Source organism: Mucor velutinosus, assembly GCF_035048745.1.
Source record: "Mucor velutinosus strain NIH1002 chromosome Unknown tig00001553, whole genome shotgun sequence".
In the NCBI taxonomy this organism is placed as follows: domain Eukaryota; kingdom Fungi; phylum Mucoromycota; class Mucoromycetes; order Mucorales; family Mucoraceae; genus Mucor; species Mucor velutinosus.
In genome coordinates this window covers 82,890-108,742 of record NW_027041930.1, presented here as the reverse complement: position 1 = coordinate 108,742, position 25,853 = coordinate 82,890, and the positions used below count along the sequence as shown (strand labels likewise).

Genomic DNA, 25,853 nt, shown 5'->3' with positions numbered 1-25,853 from the left:
GTTGGTAAGTGTTAATTGATCTGAATGAAAGACTGAAGAACTAAATGTCGAATTGAAGTACGAAACGATTTGATATTTATACTCGAAAATTCAAACGGATCTGTTAAATACACACACACTCACACACATACATACATTTGTCATGTCATACATTTTGCAACTCCATTTAACTTGAATTGTGAATGATTTACTCTATAATACAAGACGGATGAAAACGGATTATCTATTTGTCAGATCACGTATTGATTCTCAGTGTTAAATTATAGTTATAACGTGAGACGAAGACACTGTCATGGTTACATGGATGTAACTGTCGTTTTTATCAGATTGTTCTATTGTTTCACCATTTGACCTACTCCTCCTCTTTCATCAAGGTACGCTTTGCCTGTTTCTGCCAATTCTAAAAAAAAAACTTCAAATTTGGTTTACTTGCCTCAACACTGTCATATATCATTGTGATCTACAATTCTTTAAGACTAACAGAACCCACCATGTTGATCTCCAGTATTTGCTCTTGACATGAGCTAGATGAACCATGTACATGTTTGTTCATTGCCCATTTGCAAGTGTATATTCTATAAAATGCTCAAGAAGGTTGAATTTCCGTATAATCCACGAGTTTCTTTGCCATTAACAACATGAAGAACAAGGAGAATTTTCGGGATGTGTCACCATAGTTTAGATGTTTGGTTGCATCTGATAAGATTTTAGCGGAACCTACATCTGATAAAAAAAATGCACAGTTTTCCTGAGGGGGTGCGCTCATTGGCACCGCGCATTTTCAAGTTGGATCAAGAACCCCGCATGTTTTGTATACTGTTTTAATCTGATTACACTGATCATTCACAAAGATGAATTTAGCTCGATCAAAATGGCATTAGATCATGCAGCTGCAAATAAAGCACCCTAATTTGATTCGAAACGTATTGTATTATGAAAACCTCAAGTTGTGTAAAACCAGGGCAATCATGATCTATTATGAAGGAGAGCATAGATTTTCTCAAGAAACACAGATATTGATCATCCAATGATCATAATCTACAATGAGTATCATCTCAATTTAGACAACACGAGTTTGTTTTCTTCTTTTTGCTCTCAGTATACAAAGTTGAAACAGGATACGACCTCTTATCAGATTGAAATTAGATGTTCCAAAGGCATTGCTCTATGATATTCATGGGATCGCTTCATGGCTTTGTGTACGTAGATGATGTATTATCAATATGAAAGTTTAGGATTGGATTGCCCTCATTTTCGTTATTCTTATAGAAAAAGCTTATATCTGAGAGCATTTCAATAAAACCGCCATCACAGCTGTATTATAAAAGATTATTTTATAGAGTTGTTGAACTCATAGAATGGCCTTTATTTACATGATTTCATTGCAAAACTACATTTGAGCACATCAGCATGCCGGACTCTACAGGATGCCAATACGCACAACTATATTCATAAACTGATCGCGCTACGTCGCATGTAGTCATACCCAGGGGTGAAAACATGGCTCGAAGATAGAGAGAGAGACATCATATCAAATCAATGGACATTTATAAATTTTTAAATTCTAAACATACTATTTCTTGAAGAATATCTTTGATAGGATGGCATTGTGCCCTACAGCTTTGTTGATGGCGACATATGCCAAGATGTGCATTATGGCACAAGCATACTCAAATCACAAATATCTAGCGCAAGTTTAAGATCAAATGAAGCACAACAAGACAAAAACGTATGATGAGCAAGATGCTGATGGAAATATTGCACCTGTTTTTCCGTATTTCCTGCCACCCTTCCCCTTGATTTATCATCATTTCCCATAACAAAACCAAAAGCGCGCATCGCCTAGATTTCAGGAATCGGGTACATTGGGGGGGGGGAGTTCTGCGGTGCCTTTTTCATAAAGTTAGACATCAATCAAGTTATGCTTCTTTTATACTTCCAATGTCTCAAAGATACTGTGCCTTTTACAATCTGGTATAACGTCGAGCAAAACTGGAAATACAAAAGACATTGCCCTTTACACAATGTACATTGAGTTGTTGTTTGGCAAGGCATCAGCAACCAAACGGCCTGACATATGAAAGTAATCAAGTGTAACAGACAAAAGAAGGGCCCGCTTGCTATTCATAGCACATCTGTGTAAGCTGCAATTATACCCTACCCCCCTCTTGTTTTGCATTAAACGAATAGCCATTCAATCGTGAGTGATTCTTTGGACTTGAATCGCCGTCCGTATGTCTTTTTATCGCTTGAAGAATATTTGCCTACTCAATGAGATGCTCTCGAGTCTATAGACATTGCGTATTTTCTATTGATTGAACGCATCCAACATATTTCATTTAAAGACTGTGGATCGGATGCATCGAATGAAGAGCAGGAATGTTGGTGAACATGAAAGAGTTGATATGCCGCCACCCAGGCATCTTTTGGCAGGTACAAACTTATCAGATTCTCTTCTATTTTTTACACCTTGTGAAACTGAACAGAGTAGGACAGAGGCAACTGAGAGTATACTGCAGAAATCTATTATAAGATGGATAATCATTTTTCGTTGAATCAATTTGGATTGATCGAGACACACATCTCTTTTGAAATTCAATCTTCTGTTTATTCTTTACCTTTCTGAAAGAGATCTCCTTCTCTTCAGAGTACACAATGAATGAAGGGTTCATTTATATGAGTGCGATATCATCAAAATGGCCAAGCATTCGAAAATAATTTATTTGGTGCACACATATATTAAATCTGTTCAAGATAATTTGCAGGTACTAAACCTTCACGAGAACCATCCTCTGATCTAGCTTTCCACCAGTCATCATTTTCCTTTACAAGAATAGTGATGGACTCTCCCATCTTCACATCCAAACAGCCTTGTCCAGCTGGGCCTTCAAAATCGTAAAGAGCCTTTGCCTTGATATTTAATTCTGGTACAGCTATGCAAAAAAAAAAAAAAAAAAAAAAAAAAATACTGTTATTATTTGAAATCAAATGGCTTTGCTGGTTGTCTGCCCATACCTTCGGGTTTAAGCTGTACATAGTTTCTAGGAAAGTAACCAGTCTTTTTTGAAGCTTCTGAGGTACCAAACCACCAATCTTCATTTTCATTAGCATCACGAACAAGGATCACTTCGTCTTGAGTAAAAGTCAAATCGTCAGGACCTGATCCTGGGTAGTCCCATAATGCAATATATTCTACAATAAATCATGTTTAGCAACTTGCAATTCTTTACATAAGATGAGATAGCTTACCATGTTCGGGCAATGATTCATCATGAGCAGGAGTTTGATGAACAGCAGACTCTGCGGCGGCAGGAATCGATTGTTGTGTATCAGCAGTGGGAACAACGGTAGATTCAACTGCAGGGCTTGATCCACCTGTACGAGACTGTAATTCGGCCAAGAAGCTACCACTAGACAAAGGAGCAGCAACTGGAATTGGAGCAGCAAACTCTTCAGCGGCAGGTACAGGCTGAACAGGCGTTGTAGAAGCTGGTGGTGGTGGTGCTGCGGCTGCTGACTCTCCTGAACTTTCAAGGACATGTCCAGCAATGGATGATGCACTACGGTCATTTGTCACAGCCTTCTTTAATCTAGTGCCAGATTGAATTTGACTCAATAAAGCACTTCTTATATCGCCGCCGCCAGCAGCGAATGGTTGTTGTTGTGGGCTACTTGTAGCTGCCATAGGTTGAGCTGGAGCAGGTGGAGCAGGAGGAGGTGGTGGGGGAACACTGCCTTCAATAGCAGGCTGTGCTGGTGGAGGAGGAGGTGGAGGAGGAGGAATAGCATCATTATTACTACCAAGTGCAACGGGAGGAGTAGCTGGGATATTGACAGGTGTTGAAAAGTCTACTTCGTCAGGCTTGGGTGATGCACCCGATTCAGACACAGAGTCTAAATTACCACCGCCTCGCTTGCTCATGGCACTGAAAAGCATGCCAGCTAAATTTTTAGCACTACCAGCAGCGGGGAACTCATTTTCATCGTCTGAATCGTCGTGGCCATCCCAACCATCATCATCTTCGGAATCGCTATCTTCTTTAGCACCACCCTTTGTAGCAGAGAATGCAGAGAATGCAGCAAATGGATTATAACTGACACGCTTGTTGGAAGGCTCGTTGGGTTTTTCTGCCTGAGAAGAACCTGAAGGCGAAGGCACTGAAGGGGCGGTGGTAGGGGTGGTGGTGGATTGTTGGATCTTTGCAAAGGGATTATTGCTGCTTGTACTAGCACTTGGTGCTTCTGGAATTGAAGCAGGTGGAGGTGGAGGTGGGGGTGATACTACTGAAGGAGATGCTTCCTCAGGTTTATGCTCCAATTTCTTGGCAGCTTCGGCAGCTTCTTCCTCGCGTCTAATAGCATCAAAGCGAGCTTGTCTATCTGCTTCCTCCTTGGCCAAGACTTGTCTTCTTCTTTCTTCCATATCACGCTCCTCCTCCAAACGTCTCGCTTCTTCATTTTGCTCCTCTTCGGCTTGACGACGCGCCTTTTCAGCTTGTTCCTTTTCCAAGTCATCTAAACGTTGACGTTCCAGTCTTTCGCCTTCACGGATACGCTCCAGTTCAGCCTCTCTGTTCTTACGATCGTTCTCCTCTCTTTGACTGACAGAGGCACGCAACATATCTTGTGCTTCACGCTCAGCATCACGAAGTCGTTCTATAGAAATGGCAACATGGTCAAATCGACGGTACATTTAGGCAAAAAGTTCTACTTACGTTGAGCGGCTTCTTCAGCTTCATTGGGTTTACTGACCGGTGGCGCGGCAGGCGAAGGAGAGGAGACAGCAGCAGGCTTAGGAGAGCTACCTGGATTTCTTCTAGCCTGAATAGCAGCCAAACGCTCTTGTACACGACGCTCAGCTTCCTTCTTGATTTCTTCAGCTGTACGAGGGCGAGCAGGTGTGGCCTTGGGCTTAGGACTTGAAGTGCTACTAAGAGATGGGCTGGAAACGGAAGCAGGACTTTGATAACCACTGCCAGTAGTAGATGCTCCACCACCAATGGATCTCATTGCGGTGTTGTTAGTTTGACGAGGCATGTAAGTTGACGACGCATAATCTGAGCTTCTGCTATCCAACTGCTCAATGAAACGACGCAATTCGTAAGAGAGATCCTGCCCATTTTCAAATCGTTTCTTGTCTTCCAAATCTTTAGACGCAATCATGTCCTCCAAGTACTTGAGGTCACCACGCATATCCAATAAAGCGGTTCTCGACTTTTCCATCTCACGCTCAATGGCATCTGCTTTGCGATCAGCCTCCTCCTTTTCTTCCTCTGCACGACGAAGACCGAAACCAGCATCCGTGCTGGACCCACTGTTACCCGCTTTACGAGCAGCCATCATGGCCTTGGCCTTGGCACGCACACGATCACTCTCCGTGATGGATCCACCAGGACCCGTAGGTTGAATAAAAGCCATGAAATCCTGTGTGCCGTCGTTCTTTCGAGAGTGGCGAACCTTGGCATCTCTTAATTCAGCAGCTGATCCACGCAATTGACGAGCTAATACGGGGATATCTCGGTTGCACAAGTACTGGATCTCATCTTGAAGTGATTTCTGTGTTTCGAGCAATCCCATCAATGTTTCAGCATTCTCGGCATATTTGATAGAGGCAGCATTGTTGCGGGAGGCGTGGTTGAGGTCGTCTTGTGTACGTCTGATCTTTTCTTTGAGCTCTTCCAAAGAGTATTTGTTACTACCACTGTAAGAGTTGCTGTTGGCATAGGAGCTGGGTTTGGGCATACGATCCAAGGTACGTTTGGTTTCAGAGATTTGACGACGCAGATCCTCTAGAATGGCAACATCTACTTCATCGTCGTCATGGTCATTGTAGCGAGAAGAATAGGATCTAGCACTGGCAGATTGAGGACCCTTTCTACGAGAACTGGAGACATAATCACGTTGATTGCTGTTGTAAGGCGAATAATCGTCATCATCATCTTCTTGTTGCTGCTGACGAGAGTTACTGCCAAAAGATGGCGTGGAAGGTGGAGGACGGCGACCCAAGACAAACTTCTTGAGCAAGCTGGAAGGAGGCTTGAGCTCAGCAGGCAACACGGAGGGGATCTCGAATCCATTCAATTTGCGATATACCAAATGCATGGCGATAGAGAATTCATCAATATCCAGACTGCCTCTGTTCTCACTGTCTGCCAGGTTCCAAATCTTCATCAAGTCGGCAGGAGGCAATTGAGATTGAGTCAACACATCCTTTGCGGTATCTCCAGACATGAATCCAGATCCTGAGCCCTCCCATGCATTGAAAATCTCGCGATATCGCTGCTTGTCTTCAGGGCTGATTTTCCATGATAATCGGTTAGCGTCTGTGGTGCCCAGACTAGGATTGAGCAGATTGGTGACACCGTTTTGGTTGGGCATCATCTTTTTAGCGAACTCTAGGTTTTGAAGACGAGGTTTGTTGGCAGCGGGAGGTGGTGGCATTGATGGTTGAAAACCTGTTTGCATTGGTGCTTGATAGTTGGAAAAGCCGGTTTGCATAGGTAATTGAGGTACAGGTGGAGGCGTAGCCCTGAATTGATTCTGCATAGGCATACCTGTCATCATGGGCACTTGAGATGGCATGCCAGTCATTTGAGGCAGCATGCCGGCCATTTGTGGTTGCTGTTGCATTCCAGTCATCATAGGGCGATTCATAAACTGCTGCTGCTGTTGAGGAGGGATGCTCACATTGACAAGCTGTTGCGAGAGCTGACTGGTCTCAGTGGAGGCGATGGTTGCCATGGCAATTTCTGTTTCCTCTCGTACATTGGGGGGAAGGGCAGCAGGAAGAGTTTGTCCTGTTAGCTTTTTTGAAGTCAAGAACATGGCAACTGCAAATTCAGGAAAGGTCAAGAAAGGAGCATTTGCAATGGAAGCAAGATCCCTAAACAATAACACACGATATGAGACATCCAATCCATGCAGACATACATAGCCTGGCTGTGTATATTTACCAAATTTTTGCCAAGGAATCATTATCGAGATTCGATCGTCGAAGCAGCTCACTAACCGCGTTGGCTAACATGGTGTATGAAGAATGAGTCCATGCATTATCAGACTGTACAAAATCCAAATTCTTACCGGGAATCTTGTTTCCACCATAAGCAGCGGCACTTTGAGCAAACAATTGCTCGAATTTAGATTGATCTGTTTGCGTTAAAAAGCTCAAACGAACACCTTTTTTTGCCTGTTAGTGTCTTTCTTCTACAAAACGTTAATGCATTTAATCAGCTTTACATACCTTTTGAAGGGCCTGATTGACCTCCAGTACTGTTGAACATTGTATGATTGTATCAGTCTCTCTCTTTGCAAAAGAATAAATAGTATAAAGTATACAACAAATGCTTTATTGCAAAACGAGAAGAAGGGAAGAGAAAAAGAAGAAAAAAGGAAAAGAACATGAATTGCTTCTTGTTTTGGGTTGCTGTTAAATGTCCGCAGTTCCTATAACAAACCATCATCGTCTTTAGTACATCATTAATCATCGTAGGTAGACAATGGATTCTTCAAATAAAGCTGATGCACTTTGGTTTGGTCTTGGTCAGCATGCAACATGGATACATGGATGATTACCGCTGATGATTTGTATTTGCAAGTGGAATAGAGGCATTTGATCTTGCTACCTGCGATCGCCTGAACGAGTGCAGTCTATGAATAGTGTTAAAAGAGCATGCTCTCCCTAACTGAATATAGTAGCATCCACTTACCGTCTCTAAATGTCTAATCTCAATGACATTGGATGAAAATGCAATTAAATACGGGTAATATACAACAACCGACTTTGCTTCTGATTCGAATTCAATCTCTTGTTGCAGGGAATCGGCATTGGCGTCTGCTACTGGGCATGCAAATTGAGCACTGCAGATGAGGCCTGTGCCAGGCTGGTTCAAGGCGACGTAGCCAATGGTTGTTAGAGCAGGATTGTCCACTTGATGGTTGCCAATCATGGAGACATGGTACGGTGCAGGTAAGTCGATGCGGTATGAATACTTGGGTGCATGCTCGTGCAAATGATGAGAGCTTGAGGAGGAGCCCGCTGTGATCCAGCTGATAATGTCAACCTTCTCAATACCTTCTGCCTTGGATCGGATGTATACATGATCGTCAATAATTTTGAGGTCTGAAGGCTGGATGAACAGAGGCTTGTATTCTTTGAATTTCTTGAACCATGACGATTGTGTTGTACCATCAGCTCGGTAAAACAGGAGCACTAGACGAACTGAGCCTGTACGACGTCGACGTAAATAGCAAAGGATAGACTCACCGCCCAATGTACCAACGGCAAAGTGAACAACGCCTGACTTTTGCAGTATATGAATATCCTTGAAACTTGTATAATGGTCATTGTGGACGGCAGGTACTGTTGATAGGGGCTTGCTGCTGGCAGCAACATCTGAAGAGGAAGATGGATAAATATCGTCAATCATAATGACACCCAGCATTCTGTTGGGTTTAGAGCTTCTGACAATGATCATTCTGTTATCAAACAGTTCCAGCTGATGACAGTTGCAGGATAGGATTTGCTTGAAGAGCTCGGATCCGTCTGTATATGCTACCCATAGCCCGTACTGACTTCCTAGTGCGATGGCATCTCTACCATCCGAGGCAGTAAATGGCAAAGAGCACCAAATGGTGCCGCATCCCGTTGCATATCTTCCACCCACACTTTGTAATTGAGAGCAATTCAGGTTGCTGCAGATAGGCTTGAGTTCAAAAGGCCCGTGATCAGGGTTGGGCAGGATAGACTTAATCTTGTTCTTCCACATCAGTCGATTCTCGGTCGTTGGGCATTCGAATAGGTAATTCAGGTTTGGATCAGCAATGTGATGTAGTTGCAACAGTCTTGATCTCAAGATGTGTGGTGAGTCGGTACGAGCTGGGTATGATGCTGATTTCTGCAATAAAGAGGAGGGCAGTATGCTAAAGGTATCAGACGCAATGGCCGTATCCGCATGCTGGTAGGAGGGTATTGATGTCTTGTTTCTTTTGCGAATGCGTTGCTTCATTGTTTTGATGCGATGTCGTATTTTCAAGCCTGATATAGTATAGACATCGGAATAGATGGACGAACTCTCGTCTGACTGATTGCTCGCTTCTGCTACTGCTGCTGCTGCTGCTGTTGTCATGGCAACGAACCGATTACTGCTATTATCGCTATGGCTACGATAATGGTGATGATAGTACTGCTTTTTGATGGATGATAGTAAACTCGATTGGCGATGCGAGACGAGTCTGGAGCGACTAGACGAGGTGCGTCCAATTTTGAGCATATGAATGGGTATTGGCTTATCAATAAGTATGAATTCCACATCACCGTCTGCCGTTGTTCTCTTCCGTGTGATGATCAAAACATTTGTGAACAGAAACAGCTGGCATACAGTGGGCGGAATGGGCGGCGGCTTAGTCAGATTTAAGGTGCCCTCAAACAACAAACCGACATCATCAGGCAGGATCTGTTGCAAACGATGCTGATAGCGAATGCTGGGTCTCTTCATGCGCAAACCAAGCTTGATTTCCATGAGCCTTTGTTCGGCTTCAGCTTTCCGAGTGGCTTCGTTTATTTTGTACAAGATATCACCTAATAGAGAGATGGTTTTGGTCAAGGTATCACGTTCGTTGTGCTCTGAGTTTTTCAGAATGGTGTCCAGCAAGAGGTCGTACTTGGCCATGCGCACAATAGGTGATATGAGCAACCCTTTGAGTGGTATGCGAAAATCCTTTTCGATGGCTTCTTGCTGCTCAATGAAGCGCACAAATGCTGGATTCTTGCTGTACTCCAAGCTGTATTGGAACTTTGCAAATACATGATTTGAAACGTATCGAATATAGGGATCTATCATTCTGGAAAAATGCTTGTACAGTATATTACCGATCGTGGTGGAATCAGGAAACAGGTTAAAGTTGTTTGAGTCTCTTGAGCCGTCCAATTCTCGAACTAGTTTCTTGTGGTAGTTTGCAAGAATGTGATAGTTTCCAAACAGCGTATCATGAAACGAATACCGTCGCGATTCCTCAATTGTTGTTTGCGATGATAACAAGGGTCGTGCAAATATGTCTCGAACAACAACAAGCTGTTTCAAGAAATTGTTTTCGTAATTTTCAAGCTCTTCAATAGCAAGCTGTCTCTTTTTCTCTGTGGGTGTCAATTCTTCGAGAATGTATCGAGGTATTTTAGAGGTCCAGTCCTAAAGGTTGAAATGGGTTAGACGCATATACGACTAAATCAAGTAACGATCATCCAACTTACAATGTGATCTGTATCATTGACCTGACTATCATTCAGATAAAAGGCAACTAGCTTTCTGTTAGGACAGCAAGGCGAGTAGCAAATATCATTGACGTGTGGTTTACAAAGAGGTGAATAACATCGGGTGACATTGACAAGTATGCTTTGTGTTGTGACATCGTGAATCAAGTAGATGTTCTTTGACGAGGGTACCAAGACTCTGTTTTCGACGAGTGAATCAAAAAAATACTCTTTAAAGTCTTCTCCTATTGATTGATCTGTCAAAACAGACTGGCAAGCATCCTATGAACTGTGGTAAATATCAAGCATAGCGTTTCAAATGCATCTTCTTACGAGCGCTTCAGTTTTTGTGATTTGTGCATATTGCGCTTCTTTTACAAATAACTTGGTCAATATGGAGAGGCAGCCACTGCTGATATGAAAAGATGATAATGCGGATGTAGATCCGCTTGACTATCAAGAAAATTAATATACAAAGTAAAAAATATGTCATGTCCTCTCTCTCTCTCTCTCTCTCGCCTTGTCTTTAATTTCGCCCCCTTACACTCTCTTTCAACATTCAATAAGTCTAAAAATTAAGAAACAATGTGTAGTTTAATAAAAAAAAAAAAGGGAAAAAAATAGGGGAGATGTATTGATTATGAAAAAGAAGCTTATTATTTATATCACGAGATACACAGCATTTGTACGCTGTGGTTGCACATAATGATGGATGCCCCCTTCCCATCACTAATGTGATTGCAAGAATGAACTAGAAAGTATAGGTCTGGTCTTGCCATCAAGATATTTAGCTCAAAAAAATCTCTTTTGGCTTGTATATCTCGACGTTATTGATATGAAAATGAAAGGGAGTTCAAGGAGAGAATTACGAAATGTAAAGGGGTTGTTTTCCAAGGCAAATCCCGTATGGTATTGCCCATAATTTGGCAAACAATAAACCTAATATCTTTGGGTGCCCGATTTGCTAATGATGATCTTGATACTCCTCTTCAATAAACAGAAAAAGCTTGTTGTATTTACATTCTTTACGTTTTCTTTCACTCTATCTTTATATATATATATATATGACCACCTGTAGCATGCCCCTGTCGATTAAAGATAACATTATTCCCTTCAGCACTACATTAAACAGCAACTACTCAATACATGATTCATTTGCCTCATTCGACTCGTCAACATCATCATCAACGCCAGCAACTGCCACCAGAATAATACACAATGGCGACCAAGAAACTCGAATCAAACAGCTCCACAATCAAGTCGAGCAGCTGTCTCTATCCAATGCTCGGCTGGTAAGAGCGAATCGTATCCTAAAACTTGATTGCGATCGCATTGTGGAAGAACAGACGACACACTTGAAGCAGGCTTTAAAGTTGTCAGTGGAGCAAAACATTCGGTTGCAACGAGCGAATCGACTATTGAGAGATGATTATCTTAGCCAAACAGTAAAGTAAAATGACTAGAGTTGAACCAAATCCACATTACAGCCTTCGCTAACTGTAACTGCTCCCTCAAAAACAGGAAGAATTGAATAACATCAAGATGGAGCAAATTCGGAAAATGACAAATGTTGGCCCTGAATATGAATACTTGGTTCAAGTCATCAACTTGCTGTATCGACAGCTCGCTGGAAAATCCGATTGCGAAACAACATGCTGTTTTACAGAGAAACCACTTCACTCCAGCAGCTCTTTAATTGTATCACCACAGAAACAACAAGACAATGATGAGATGAAGCATATATGCAGGCCCGAAATTAAATCACACAATATACCAGCAGGAGGCTTGGCCTCCGCACTAGAGCAAGAGAATAATCAACTAAGGGATGGCATGGACATTTTGATAGATGACAGAGATGCACTCTATCAGCTATTAAAAGACAAGGAAGAGGACAATGAAACATTAAAGTATGAGCTGAAAGTAAAGGACGATATTGTCAAGCAACTGGAAAATGACTTTGAGAAAATGGAATTGGAAGTAAATGATTTGCAAAAGGTAACAATGGATTGTGCTTCTTGTAACTGTAACTTGTGTATTGAGTTACATTGATAGGACTATCACTACAGAACTTCCAACAGAAATACCAAAAGTAATGCTATGCGATCACCGGATAGCTCTTTTTCAGATCTGCATTCATTCCCATCTGTACCAACGTAATGAAACGCCCAAGAATAATAAACCAAGAGAGACAAAAGGAGAGAGATGCATGGATCGCAATAGCACAGTTGTCTGGAACATCTCACAAGTCAATGTAGCATTGGACCTCTTTGGCTATGCGAGGGTGATACACAATAAACCTTTAGCAAAGTGATGAGTAGGACAAATTTCATTCCTTTTTATGTGTTTAATGTTCATTAAGTGGTGTCATACATGCCCTCGAAAGTCTATTGAAATCAGCAAATACTGACCTAAATAATTGATATCTGAAAATGTACGCCTGAGTGACGCACCGCATCATTGCAGATCACTATGGCGTATGATTCATGATGAAAACATCATTATATACGGACTTGAGTTTACAAGACATGATATACTAAATGGTGAAAACCTGTTCAGAGCCAACCATCCACCCTTAAGTAGATATACTTACCTGAAAAGTATTGCTGTCATCGATTTGCTGAGCCTATAACTGTTTAAGATATACGAAAGAAAGGGCCGATTCATTGAATGTTTCCTGCTTGCCACGATTGGCGTGTTCATCAAAGCAGGGAAATGCCACATTGAAAAGAAGGCTTGCAATAACAGCGAGACCTGTATCCAAGGTAAAGATTTGATAGCGACAGACACCAGTAAAGGCATTTAGGCACTTGTTGTTCAAACAGACAAAGGATTTATTCGTTGTTTTGACCTTGCCATCACGTTTGGACATGGGGTGCGACAGCTTGTGAAAGCAAAGAGGCATGTTTGAGACGTGTTGTATTTATTCGTAATGAGAGTAGGAATAGAGCGACCGTGCAACTCTTGCCTCCATTTGGTTGATGACCTTTGATTTGTGAGCCCACGCCATAGCCTCTATCGCCCACAACAGACATATTCAACTGAGAGATAAAAGGTTGACAACATTTGATTCAATACATTGTTCGGCCATAGAATTTATTGGTTTAATAAATCAGCTTGCATAGCTTACAATTATATATATGGTTGTTCTGTGAAACGAAAAGTAGAGAGCTGTCATTGTCATAGTAATCAACATCCCACTCATTATTGTCATCATCAGAAAGGCATTTGGGCCAGCCAGCAGCTAGTCGCCGCCAAAATCAATTAAAACTCAGTTTATTTTTTTTCTGCTCAAGATTGGACAGATTGTGTCTTTTCTCGACTTCTTTAATCCATTTTGAGATATTCGACTATATGAACTGTGGTTATCATCCGATGCTTCCTTATTCATTCTTGGAACACTTTTTAAGGCGCTTCTAATGGTTCTAACTGTAATAAATGCTTCGGCTGAAATTATTGAGCAATTTAATAAAATTTGAAATGAGATTTTTAGCGAAAATCGCCATATTTTGCATATAAAAGCCTTATAAAAATGGTTTCAGAGGTTGCTTTGGATCGAGAGAAACATTTTGAATTAATATATACCATAGTAAAAGCTTTTATTTTCAAGGTCAAAAATGCGATCGTTTGATTTTCGTCAAAAACCATGAGGTATCCCTCCTGCTTTTTGGTCGATTTTTGGTCATTTTTTTTTGGGTCCCCAAAAAGTTGAGCAAACGTGTCAGGAAGTTATCACGACTCGAGTAAAGTTGTTTGGCGTTATTCCAATGGCCCAGAATGGCCTACATACCAAGATATGAAAGCTTGAAAATTGTCAAATTTGCTCGTGTTCCATGCACTTGGTTATGGTATTCATACTGTGCTGACATTCTGTATGCCATTTGAATCCTAACAGATGCTCAACAGCCATGTGGAACTAGTGAGGGGTTTTGTTTGCCTCAGTTACCAATAAAAAAAGTATTCCAGTTATTCAAACATTTATAAATCTAGTCTTTGGCTTCACAATGGGTACCCGTCAGCTTTTTAAAAAAAGAGCATTCTTAGATACATTATTATCAGGGGAATTCCATTGTGAGATTATAGGTTAGTCAGCGTCAGACGCAGTTTTTTTTTTCATATTCTATGTGGTATTGCTAGTGTAAGGCTTCATTACAACTTGGCAATACCGTCAAAATGGTTAGCGGTCTCGCAATATTGACATCTCCAACAATTTGATCTGCTAGACACTTCACCCAATAGAGATTAGTATTTTGAAACGCCTCTTTAATATAAATTCAGGGGTAAGATTTGATCTGGTTTTAGCATGGAGTACACTCATCGCAAGTTCATGAGAATAACTATCTTTTATCCATTTAGTTACAGCATTTGCGAATGAGCCATCATCAGCTCGCAACAAAATGTCTTAGATCCACTAAAATTCATTTTTGAATCAAGGTGATAGCAGTCTTTGTACTATGTTCATTTTTTCAGCACGCCAAGTCAGATCTTTAAATAATGTTCGATATGTGGGATGAATATCTCATAGATACCCCATAAAAGCCTCTTATATACTTAAGATTACCTATAGAGTTATTTACTCTCTTTAGGAGAGATGATTGAGCATAAATCAGATGAGTCATACAAAATGAATTACATACGATAACGCACAAAGCAATGTTGTAATCATGTTGTATGAAATGATGCATTAAAACCATACATCGTTCATAAAGTCAGGTATATAAAGCCAATGGCATCATGCCAAAAATATGGAACATCTATCAGAGCTATGTCATGTTGGTAATAGCTAGTCTATTATTCTAGATTCAAGAGATAAAGTGGATCCATTCTCGTAGGACAAGTGTAAATTGTGTGCACTTTTTTTTTTTTTTTTTCAAATGTTGTTCATAAAGAGTGAAAAGGTGCTTAGAAATATCATGTTGCGAGATAAATAAAGAGCATTGCTAACAAAAAGCAAGTTTTCCGATTTGGAATAGTACAGGTAATAAACATCATGATTTATTCCACAATTTCACGCTTGCTTTTCAATATCGTCATATAAGCCTACATACCCGAAGGCAACCACAGTTCCCTTTTTTGTGTCACGTGCAGAAGAAAAAAAATTTTCATGATATAAAAGAGATTGTTGTGCACAGTTTTCATGGCTCTTTGGTTCCTTTTTTTACTTCTTTTTTATTTCATACAACAAATTTTCTAATAGAAGAGAGAGATATAGAGACATTATACGAATCTTTTCCCTTTTTTTTTATTCTTTAATTTACGTTTTACGAAACAGTTTAGAGATTTTCCTTTTTTTTTTCTCTCTTCTTGAAAAAGGACAAACTCTCTCTTCTCTAAAGAGAAAAACCCAACAACAACCAACTAAACAACATGCTCCCCACTCAGTTGTTTGTTACACCCACCACTGCAGCAATGACCAGCAGTTCAGGAAGTCATCAAGATCTTGCCGATTTTGCATCTTCTATGGTTTATTTGATGTGGCATGCAAGAAAGACAACCAAGGCTTTAGTTTCAGAAAGATCTTATTCACCTTCACTGGTTGGAAACGATTTGGCTTATCTCATGTGGCAATCGAGAAAGCCTATGACTAAAGCTCAACACTACTCTCCTCTTGGTGGTGATCACTCCTTCTCTTACACCGCAAGTCCTGCATTCAAGAAGTTTTGCTATCAGGTAAATAATGCTTGATTTACTATTTTATCATGATGAATTAACATAATACATAGGTGCTTACGGCTACCCAATTGCAGGAATCCGCTGTATACCTCTCTTTGAAGTATATTGCTATACTGTTACAATCAAATCCTTCCATTGAAGGTGCTGAAGGCTCCGAATATCGCTTATTCATCGTCGCTCTAATGTTGGGTAAGACATCAAGCGGAACCCTTGCTTTTTTTTTTCTGATGATTCTTTAATGCTAACATGCTTAATTTTCTATCACATTCTAGCCAACAAATTCTTGGATGATAACACATTTACAAACAAAACTTGGTCCGATGTGAGTGGAATGAAGGTACATGATTTGAACATCATGGAAGCGGAATTTCTTGAGGCTTTAGATTACAACCTGTTCGTTCGTGAATACGATTACTCTGTGTGGAAACATTTATTAGAAGAATGTCGTGAAAGAGCACAAATGTCTTACTACGATGGACCTCAGCAACGTCAGCAATTAGTCTTGATGACACTGCAAACCCTTGGACTTTACACTCCTTCCACATCACCAGTTTCTTCCACAGTCAGTTCTCCTACGACTTCGTTCCATGATTGGGATGCTGCGGCTGCAAGATTGCAATTGGAAAATTCACATAGACGATACCAACACTTTTTGCAACAAAAGGTTCCTCCGACCCAATTACCTTACGTTATGCAACCACCTGTTGGCTACGGCTACAACGCATGTGGATACATAAATGACTATCCTATCACCAATTTGTCTCAGTCCTCATGGGATCCCCTTGCTTACAGTCTCAACCGTTGTCAAGACCTCTCATATTACTCCAACAGTGCGCAGAACTTCGCCTCTGCCAGACCCATTTCTTGGAGAAACTACAACTAAACATCAACTCATCAACATCATTGACCAGCAAAAAGAAAAAAAGAGGATTCTTTGCTCATCTACCCTTTTTTTCCTTTTATCAATGGATCTACAACCGTATTGAATAGTTCTCTCTATGTATCAAGGAGATTGACCCACTCTTTGATATATCAAGGGCCATCTATTCTCTACATTTACTACCCTAATTTTTCTTTTTTTTTTACCCTTTTTTTTTTTTTTTTTTTTTTTTAACCCAAATCAACAAAACATTTTTTCCCTCTTCATTTACTATCTTCATTTAATTTTTTTTTTTTTACCTTTTATTTCTTTTTTTTTACACCTTTTTACTACCTATATTTTTTAACCACTTTGCTACAACTACTCACTGTATTTTTTAACCCAAAAAAATTATAAAATGGTCAAAAAAATGAACAAAAAAAAAAAAAAAAAAAGCAGGAAAAAAAAGAAAACAGAAAAAGATGACCGAAATGTATCATCTGAAATTGTAGGAACCTGAATGCAATGTATGGATTCAAACAAGCACATGTCAGTTTTTTCTTTCATTGAAAAAAGGTAACGTACTTGAATGATTCATCCACTTGTATTGATTGCTAGTTCTTGTTTTTGGTATGATTGCTTCCATCTTTCTTTTTTCTTTCGAGTCCCAAATCTAGTTACTTTTTTTTCCAGTAACGTATGTGTTTGCGATCTTAGATCAGCGTTGTAGATTGACGATTACTGTGCTGATAAGAGAGGGGTGAAGGGTGATCAGGAGATGAAATGGTTTGTAGTGGTGGTAGTGGTGGTAGTGGTGGTGGTGCTCGGGTCAACTTGATATTTGATACCATGAAATAAATCAATTGATCAAATCTCACACTTTTATAACTAATTAATATTTGGGTGAATAATAAGCATACAGAGTGTTCTATTGAGAGAAATCCAACATCTACAGGACTGTCATGTCAGGGCTGCCATGTACATTACTATAGTGGTTGATGTAGAGATAAAATTACGCGCCGTTTAGCATGGCTGACATAAACGTTTCATACTCCTTGGCACTTTGCTCATTAAAACGCACCAGTCATTGACAAACTAAATGAATGAAAGATCATCCCGCTGCAACCTAAAGACATTTAGACCATTCTAGCCAACTGTTACAAGATTGATAAATATTAAATGATTTTGTCTTGATTTCGATCTTTAAGAGAGAACCCTGAATAAAGGTTTATGACCTCAAATAGTCGATCTTTTGTGCTATTTTTGTCCCTTTTAATTTAAAAAGATAATTGACACTGCCTGTCCGTTAGCGACGGCAGGTCGACTACCATTTATTAAAGATTGTGGGCCCCTCCAAATAATCCATGGTGAAATTACAATAAAACATTCACCGATCAGTAGATCCACTTGAGGACATTTCGTATTATGATGCAGAAGCTGGCATCTTTTTATCAAAAAAAGTCAAAAAAGGATCATTTAGGCCTAAATATACGACGTTACATGAGATTCTGTAGCACGAACGCTCCAGGAGAGGAAGATGGGGAGATTGAAAAGGCACCTTGTTGGTTATATAAAGCTAATTAGAGAGACCATCAGTCTTGACTCCCTTTCCTTTCTTTCATTACTCCTTTTGTATTCCTTACATATACATAGATCGAGAGAGAGATGAAGATTTGTACACATTTCATAAGTCTAATATGGGCAATATCACTTGTTATTGCGTCTTCTTTTGCCTCCAACGTAGACCTATCCAACACATTTCTTTTACAAGCAAACGACAACAATCAGAATCACAATATAGATGTGCATAGGTTTACACAGCTCCTCTCTAATCATCTATTATTCGATCACTTTGACAAAGCATACCTTCAACTCTCGAGAAAAATATCGTTCCAATTCAGAGATGCCATCCAAGTCAAGGTCAAGAAGATTAAATCAAAAGGATCAAGCAGTAGCAGCCGTATGAGTAGCACCTCAACGGCAGCAGCAGCTGTGGTTGTTCAGCCACCAGTAGATGTGCAAATCTTGAAGAGACAGCTGAAAGGAGCTGTTGGTTGTAAGTCTTTCACTTTGCTTGTCTTACAAAAAAAAAGTAGTAATAACTGGATTTATTTTTAGCATTTGTCGAGGACAAACTACCAACAATATTAACCAATCGATACAATACCACCAGCTTGCAAAATCAATTAGACGATTTACTAATTCAGTATTGCCCCAGCATTTACACAAATCAACAACGAGCTGTCTCCCACCAATGTCTACTAGATAACCGAGAATTGTTTTTGCAGGACATCTATTCGTACACAACATACGAACTACAATCCACTTTATTGAAAGTAAATGAATTTGACTTGCCGAGATTGTTTGAGAAAACAAGGGCACAAATCTCGGGAATCTTGATCCACTTTAATCAACACACATTGGATAAAAATCATCATCGACTCGAGCTCAAGATCAAAGCATCCAAGGCGCCGGCAGTGGCTATCGATGACACATCACTCTCTTTACCGCCTAGCTATTATGATAACAACAAGTTCCGTAACTGGATTACGCCGGAAATGATTCTAGACTTCATCACAACAGTGACACATTCAGACAACGAGGAAGAACATACCATTCAACATTTTATAGATTTATCCATGTAGCAAAAAAAAAAAAAAAAAAAAAAAAAAAAAAGCTTGTGAATAAAAGCAGGAAAAAAAAGGGCTTATTTATTATGATTACTATTATACAATACACTTCTAAACTGTGTGCTACTATGTTGGTGATAATTTTCTTTCTATACGTCTCAGTTTTCGCAGCATGATATTGTTGAGTGGAATATTATTAAGAGGCATGTCTTGCAGTATAATTTCTTTGGCCAAGTGAGGTTTACCGATTTTGAGCAATCCATCCACAAGTTTGGTATAGGTTTCTACATTTGCTTTGCATCCAGTTTCTTGTTCCATTTTGATAATGTATTTTCGAGCTTTTTGTAGTCGGCCCTTTCTAGCCAACATGGCGATCAGCTTTTCATAGGTTTCTTTTTCAGGTTTCATTCCACGGGATCGCATTGATTTGAACAATTTCTCGGCTATACTCGAGTTTTTATCGTCAAATGTAGCTGCATCCATGAGGATCTTGAATGTCAACCCGTTCACTTCAATGTGCTTGTCGTCTTGACCAGGAAATAGCTCACCACGATTGTTTCGAAATAGCAATCCAACCATAAACTCAATCTTCTTCTTTTTCAGTAGATTGGTGATGGCGATGTTGTTGAGAAAAACTTGATCTGCTCGAGATGCCGAGGGTGAGTTGAGTAATTTGTCATACAAGCTGTCTCTCATGGCACTTGGGGCATCATACGAGTTGAGCATTGTACGCATTGTCGATAAATCCGGCGTGACATTGACAAGCTTCATATGAGTGAGGATATCCAGGATTTTGTCATAAGCAGTTGTTTTGTCCTCCTCCATTACAGTTGCACGCATTAGCAAGTTGAAATCAACGACATCTGGACCAGTTGTATGAGCAGCGATGATTTTGAATGTTGACTTTGCGGATTGAACATCGCCTTTGATAAGATAGCACGCCACCAAAGAGGACAATCCCACGTGAGTCAATGAAAGGTCAAGCTGCTTGTTCAGTTGAAAAGCGCTTTCAAATAGATCCACCTGCCCTGTTTGCGCAGACAAACTAAATAAAGCTCGAACAGCAGCTTTGGCTAAATTAGGCTTCATTTCAGGCACAGTCTTCTCAACCTCCAGGGACAGTACTTGGGCTGTATCGAATTGTTTGGAACGTATCAAACAGCGTAGAACATGCACCGTTGTATCCGCTTGTATAAATCCAGGGTATAACTCTTTGCATCTTTTGTAGAGTCTCATTGTATCCACATGGTATCTCAATTTCGCTGCTCGTGCGAGTAGTACTTGCATCGTATGTAGAGGTACCGCAAGGTTGTGTTCCTCCATCTGTTCCCAAATGCTGACTGCATGTGCAATGTCCTTTTGTGAAGTGTACCACTCAATCAATTTCCTTGAGCAAACTTGCGCGCTTGTCGTGTCTTGCATGTAGAGTGTATCTGACAAAAGTTGCTCTGCTGTGTGTAGCTGTCCAGTGTGTATGCTTTTGTCCAACAAGTTTTTCACAACCGAGAAGGTGCTCATACCAAAATGCCGCTTTCGCATATAAATAAGTCGCATGTCGTTCAATCGCCACTGCCTCATACAATCCATTGCAAAAACGTTGAGCGCTTCGTCTAACAACTGTCTATCGTCTGTAACATATCGAGTGACCAATTGTGCTAGGTCTTGACCAGGGTGATTTCTCTTCAAGTAGTGTGCTGCGGCCTCCAATTGATCTGATGCGACCATACACATAATCACAGAGCTCACGATGCTTCGAGTGGGCGCTAGGTCCAGCCTTTGAATATGCTCTAACCAATAATCGATTCTGTCCTGCTGCTTGTTCTTTGATAATACTCGCATCACAGCTTCATATGTCTCCATGCCTACTTTTTTCCACTTGGCTGTCGTTTCTGCCAGTAAATCTTCTGCTCGTTTTGAGTGGTTCAATTCTGTTGCAAGGTATATCATCTTTTCCGCATCCCCTAATCGATACTGTGCATGCTTGAACTTTCGACGCTTCAGATCCTGCAAGATTTGGTATGCTTCGTACATGGACGCATTCGTCGTAAGATCGTCAGGGTTGGACATGAGTCGAGAAACCAGAGTGTCAATATCCATTTGTGTCAATTGCGCAAAATGGTGTGGTGATGCTTTCAAGGAATAGTACATCTCCAATAGCTGCTTTCTAGATTCCCGTCGACTGATGGCTTTCCGAACAAGAGGTGAATAGCTCGAGATGCGGGGGTCAAGACTTTGCAAGGAGGTCGAGGTGTCGTGGTGGTATAACTCGTTTCGCAAGCTCTCTAATAACTTTTGCTTGTCTCGAGTAGTAACGGAGGTCGACGATGGCTTACTCTGTGTTGGCTTGTAGGGTTTGATAGCTGTTTTCAATGGTATGGTGGTGTTGACACTGGTGGCGGTGCTGGTGGAGGAAGTAGCTGCTGATGCAAGGCTTGTATTTCGCCGTATATGGTGAGTCAATACTGGGGTCCTTCTCGAGAGACAACTGTGGCATATCTGTGCAAACAGCCTCTGTGATTTCCAGCCTTCTCTACTAGGTGATATAATAGACTGGAATGACATTTAACTCTTTTTTCCTTTGTGCAAAAAGAGAGAGAGAGAGAGAGACGAAAATTCAATGTGAAGCTTATTTTCACGTTTTGACTGGTAAATGAACTTGTCAAAAAAAAAAAAAAAAAAAGTACCCCCAGAGTCAGTCCTTTAAGGCAGGGCCATATTGCGAAAAAAATGTTCCTTTGTCTTTTTTGGCGGCCATCAAAAAAGCTAATTTAACTAACCGATGTCATCAAATGTTGTTTAGCCTTTCAAATGCTGAAGTAAATGACAGTTCAACAAAGGCATTCACTCAAGGGCATATGTAAATGTATAAGAAAGGTTTCTCAAAACCATAGCGGAAAGCGGCATTAGGTATTGATAGAGTGATCCAGATAAATTCCATCTGAAATATACATTTACTCATGATTTTAAGATTCGCATTAGAACATCTCTCACATTCGGTGACAGTAATAGCAAGTTAATTGCGCATGCTGGTAAGAGTAGCTTTGCAACAATGAGCAATTTATAATCTAGAACACTTGTTATTTAATTTGTTGTGACAAAGCAACTGACAGACTTCAAATGTCTACGAAAAAGGTAGATGATTGCTTTACACCAGAGATTTTGATCGACATCTTAGGTTAGACAGGGCAAGATTTTGTAACAAAAATAAATGCGAATCCTGTCAGGCTAGAATGTTGAAGACTCTGTAAGGCTGATCATAGGTATAATATGCGCAATTTCCTATAAGAAATCAGTGCTAGATCAGATCCGGGGCACTACTCGGAAACAAGTATCTGTTCTTCGTGATTGCTTGTCAATACGAAATGTAATTTAAGTAAACTTTTAAAGGACACCTCATATTGTTTATGCTATTTGTGTATACTTGGACATGCATACCTGCATATGCTTAATCATTCCCTCAAGTAAAGCCCACATGATACCAAAATCATCGGCATTTGGTTTTCATTGCATGTCAAATGATGGGCAACAGATTGTTGTATGAGTGATGTGCAATGCTAGATTCAGGAGATGAGAGTGATCTTTTATTCTGTTGATGCCTTGCTTTCATATCCGCGCCTCTTGCTCGTTTTAACAATGTTCTAAATCACACCATGTCGTTTTTTCTTTTGGGATTAAACCAATACTTTAAGGATCTCCCTGTGTCCTTGGCCTCCTTTTGCCCCCCCCCCTCCATTACATATGCATATTTATATGGCAATATTGTGTGGTTGAATGGTAATCGTTTGTAACCATTTGATTATGTATATATAGAAAGGGTGGTTTTATTTACTTGACAACGGGCTTTATAGTCATAGATGATATAGGATGTATATACACATTTTAATATGATAAAATAAAAAAAGACATTGTGTTGAGATAAATAGGTCTGCAAATCCTGTTCTTATTTCTTTGAATCAAGATCATCAGCTGTTGCTGAGGAAGATGGCGTATTCTCATCTACATCAAAAAGCACTGCGTCTGGTTTAGATCCTAATGCAGGTTCGGCTAATGCGCTGTTGGATGCCGGTCCTTTGGATAAGCGCATATCTAATGCTTTCAATGCTAATGCTCTATTAAGGAAATTAATACTTGTTTGTTCCCTTTATGCATCATTTACATCTTACCTTCTTCTTTCAGCTTCTGCACGGGCAGATCCAGGGACAGGTGCGATATTGCCAATTTCTAAATCATGGTATGTGCGTGGGCCAGGTTTACAGCAATTCAATTTGACAAGTGTGTCATAAACCACATTTGAGATAACTGTAATGACAGGGCTAAATGTAATGTAAGTATACTTGCCCAGTTGATGACACCCATCTCTTGACTTACTGCAAAAATTCAGGGAAGAAGGTTTGAATGGCAAAAGTTTCACTTCTATCACCTTGAATGCCATCCTGATACTTGAAAAAACGAATATAAACCCATCCAATCACCCATCCAATGTTGACAAGATTGTAAAATACGATAGCTTGAAATAAGATGAGCGAAATGATACTGATTGCTGTAGCAACACCAAGTAAATTCTACATGTTCAAATATCTTAAGAATACGGCCAGCTATAATCAATCATCAACGTACCTTGACACGAATGGACACCTTGCCACCCATAATAGCAATGCGATGCTCAGGAATCAAATGCTTGAAAGCTACCAAAAATGCAGAGAATACACCAGACATGCCATTGATTTGCACCTGATATAAAAATTTGTCGTCTCCAGATATATAATATGACAAAAGAATACCAAACCACGTAACCACATTAGACAATACAGCTGTTATCAGGATGAACTTTAACAGTTCTCTAGAACCCCAAGCACGCTCTAAATATTTGCCACAAAACAACAAAATCACAACGCTGATGGAAAGCTATTTGATACAAGTTGAGTTGACAGACTACATTAAACGTAGCAAAGTAAACTTACAGTAACGATATTGCTTTCATAGAAGGCGGCAGTCAAGAAAGTCCAAGGAGCATACATGGCACTATATATCGTTATTGATATTTTAGCGTAATATTCATGAACAAAGACTTACAATCCCGGTAAGAGTCCAATGAATGGACTAATAGACAATGGTGTTGTATCAGGATCAGCATCCAATTGTAAACGATAAATGTAAATATAGGATGCAATAGACAAACACAGGACAGTAGAGACTAAAGCCTTTGTTAGCGAGGGAACATTAGCTACAAGAGATTTTATTGTCATATTTTTTATTTTTGGTAAATAAGAATAAAGGGGAAAAATGGATAAAAACCATCAACTGTTAAAGCGTCGCAGAAAGAGTCAACTACACGTGATGAGCCTGCTTTTCTCAAATGTGTGTACATGAAACTCATTTCAATTACAATCAACATCAAGGGGGGGGGGGGGCATGAGTTGGGGGGGGGGAAGGGAGGAAAAGGAAGGGGGCGCTGCTACTTCAAAAGATAAGGGATGAAGTTTTTTCGTCATAATGAATTTGAACTGAAAACAAGATTTTGCACAACATAAAACTTTTTTTTTTTTCGGGGGGGGGGGGGGAGGACATATTGTAACCATATTTCAAAGGTGTACAAAGAAGAAGATTTTTGTGTAGATTCTTTTTTTCTTTTTTTCCCTCTTCTTCTCTCTTTTCTCTCAATTTTACTATTTCTTTATTTTTTTCGTCTCTGTTTTACACTATAAAAAATGTCGACAAGCATAAATAGCAATATACCGCATCAACTGCAACAACAACAACAACAACAACAACAACAGCAACAACAACAACAACAACAGCAGCAGCAGCAGCAGCAGCAACAATCTCCTATCGTACAAAAATTAGCAACTGTAAACGAACAAGCTTGGTTGACTTTAGGTGAGATTTTCTTCCTTTATTTTATTGTGTTTTTTTTTGGGGAGGAGGTGAAAAAAAAGGCATATTCATGGTATAGCTCACCTCAGTGTGTGTGTGATATGTTTATATATATATATATATATATATAAGTACATGTATCCAAAAGATGAGGGGTGGGGGGGGAAGTGTGAGGTGGTAGTGCAAAAGATTATAGATGACGGAGCCAAAAGGAGATGAACACAGTGCTCCTAAGGGGGGAGACGAGGGTTACAGCTATATGCATGTGTAACATAATATTACACCCACACCTTCAAATCGTGTATTACAATTGATATAACAAATCAAGACTAGTTTGAAATTGAGGGAAAAAGAAATAGAACGCCACACTTATTTATAATTTCTATTTTTTTTATCACAGGCAACCTGGCGGAGATGATGGCGGACTGGGAACGTGCCATGAATTCGTACGAAGCTGCTTTAAGACACAATCCTTACTCAATTACAGCATTGTCACATATTGCTTCACTCTGCAGAGGTAGAGAACAATTTGCAAAGGTAAGGTTTAATTTTCTGATCTGTCAAAATAGTTTAA

General features: G+C 40.0%; 7 protein-coding genes across 7 annotated transcripts; 3 read left to right on the top strand and 4 right to left on the bottom strand.

Moving 5' to 3' along the window:
• Positions 1-2,739: 2,739 nt before the first annotated feature.
• On the bottom strand, positions 2,740-7,280 carry ATC70_007378 (uncharacterized protein; the record flags this gene model as incomplete). The annotated part of the gene is made up of 7 exons (XM_064826638.1): positions 2,740-2,933; positions 3,016-3,192; positions 3,250-4,656; positions 4,716-6,883; positions 6,954-7,017; positions 7,081-7,176; positions 7,241-7,280. 7 exons carry the CDS (start codon positions 7,278-7,280, stop codon positions 2,740-2,742), a joined length of 4,146 nt encoding a protein of 1,381 aa, XP_064675695.1.
• A 196-nt stretch (positions 7,281-7,476) lies between these two features.
• Positions 7,477-10,805, bottom strand: ATC70_007377 (uncharacterized protein; the record flags this gene model as incomplete). The annotated part of the gene is made up of 5 exons (XM_064826637.1): positions 7,477-7,647; positions 7,707-10,184; positions 10,247-10,528; positions 10,580-10,699; positions 10,791-10,805. The coding sequence occupies 5 exons, from the start codon at positions 10,803-10,805 to the stop codon at positions 7,477-7,479; spliced, it is 3,066 nt and encodes a 1,021-aa protein (XP_064675694.1).
• A 505-nt stretch (positions 10,806-11,310) lies between these two features.
• CWC2 (Pre-mRNA-splicing factor) lies at positions 11,311-12,403 on the top strand (the record flags this gene model as incomplete). Its single annotated transcript, XM_064826636.1, has 3 exons — positions 11,311-11,691; positions 11,768-12,241; positions 12,299-12,403. 3 exons carry the CDS (start codon positions 11,311-11,313, stop codon positions 12,401-12,403), a joined length of 960 nt encoding a protein of 319 aa, XP_064675693.1.
• A 3,207-nt stretch (positions 12,404-15,610) lies between these two features.
• Positions 15,611-16,799, top strand: RAM2 (CAAX geranylgeranyltransferase alpha subunit; the record flags this gene model as incomplete). The annotated part of the gene is made up of 3 exons (XM_064826635.1): positions 15,611-15,913; positions 15,967-16,105; positions 16,189-16,799. The coding sequence occupies 3 exons, from the start codon at positions 15,611-15,613 to the stop codon at positions 16,797-16,799; spliced, it is 1,053 nt and encodes a 350-aa protein (XP_064675692.1).
• A 1,938-nt stretch (positions 16,800-18,737) lies between these two features.
• Positions 18,738-19,420, top strand: ATC70_007374 (uncharacterized protein; the record flags this gene model as incomplete). Its single annotated transcript, XM_064826634.1, has 2 exons — positions 18,738-18,831; positions 18,894-19,420. The coding sequence occupies 2 exons, from the start codon at positions 18,738-18,740 to the stop codon at positions 19,418-19,420; spliced, it is 621 nt and encodes a 206-aa protein (XP_064675691.1).
• A 111-nt stretch (positions 19,421-19,531) lies between these two features.
• Positions 19,532-21,967, bottom strand: ARG8_1 (acetylornithine aminotransferase; the record flags this gene model as incomplete). Its single annotated transcript, XM_064826633.1, has 1 exon — positions 19,532-21,967. The coding sequence occupies one exon, from the start codon at positions 21,965-21,967 to the stop codon at positions 19,532-19,534; it is 2,436 nt and encodes an 811-aa protein (XP_064675690.1).
• Positions 21,968-23,345: 1,378 nt separating this feature from the next.
• On the bottom strand, positions 23,346-24,651 carry ATC70_007372 (uncharacterized protein; the record flags this gene model as incomplete). Its single annotated transcript, XM_064826632.1, has 6 exons — positions 23,346-23,514; positions 23,569-23,718; positions 23,774-23,967; positions 24,023-24,310; positions 24,367-24,427; positions 24,479-24,651. The coding sequence occupies 6 exons, from the start codon at positions 24,649-24,651 to the stop codon at positions 23,346-23,348; spliced, it is 1,035 nt and encodes a 344-aa protein (XP_064675689.1).
• Positions 24,652-25,853: the final 1,202 nt, after the last annotated feature.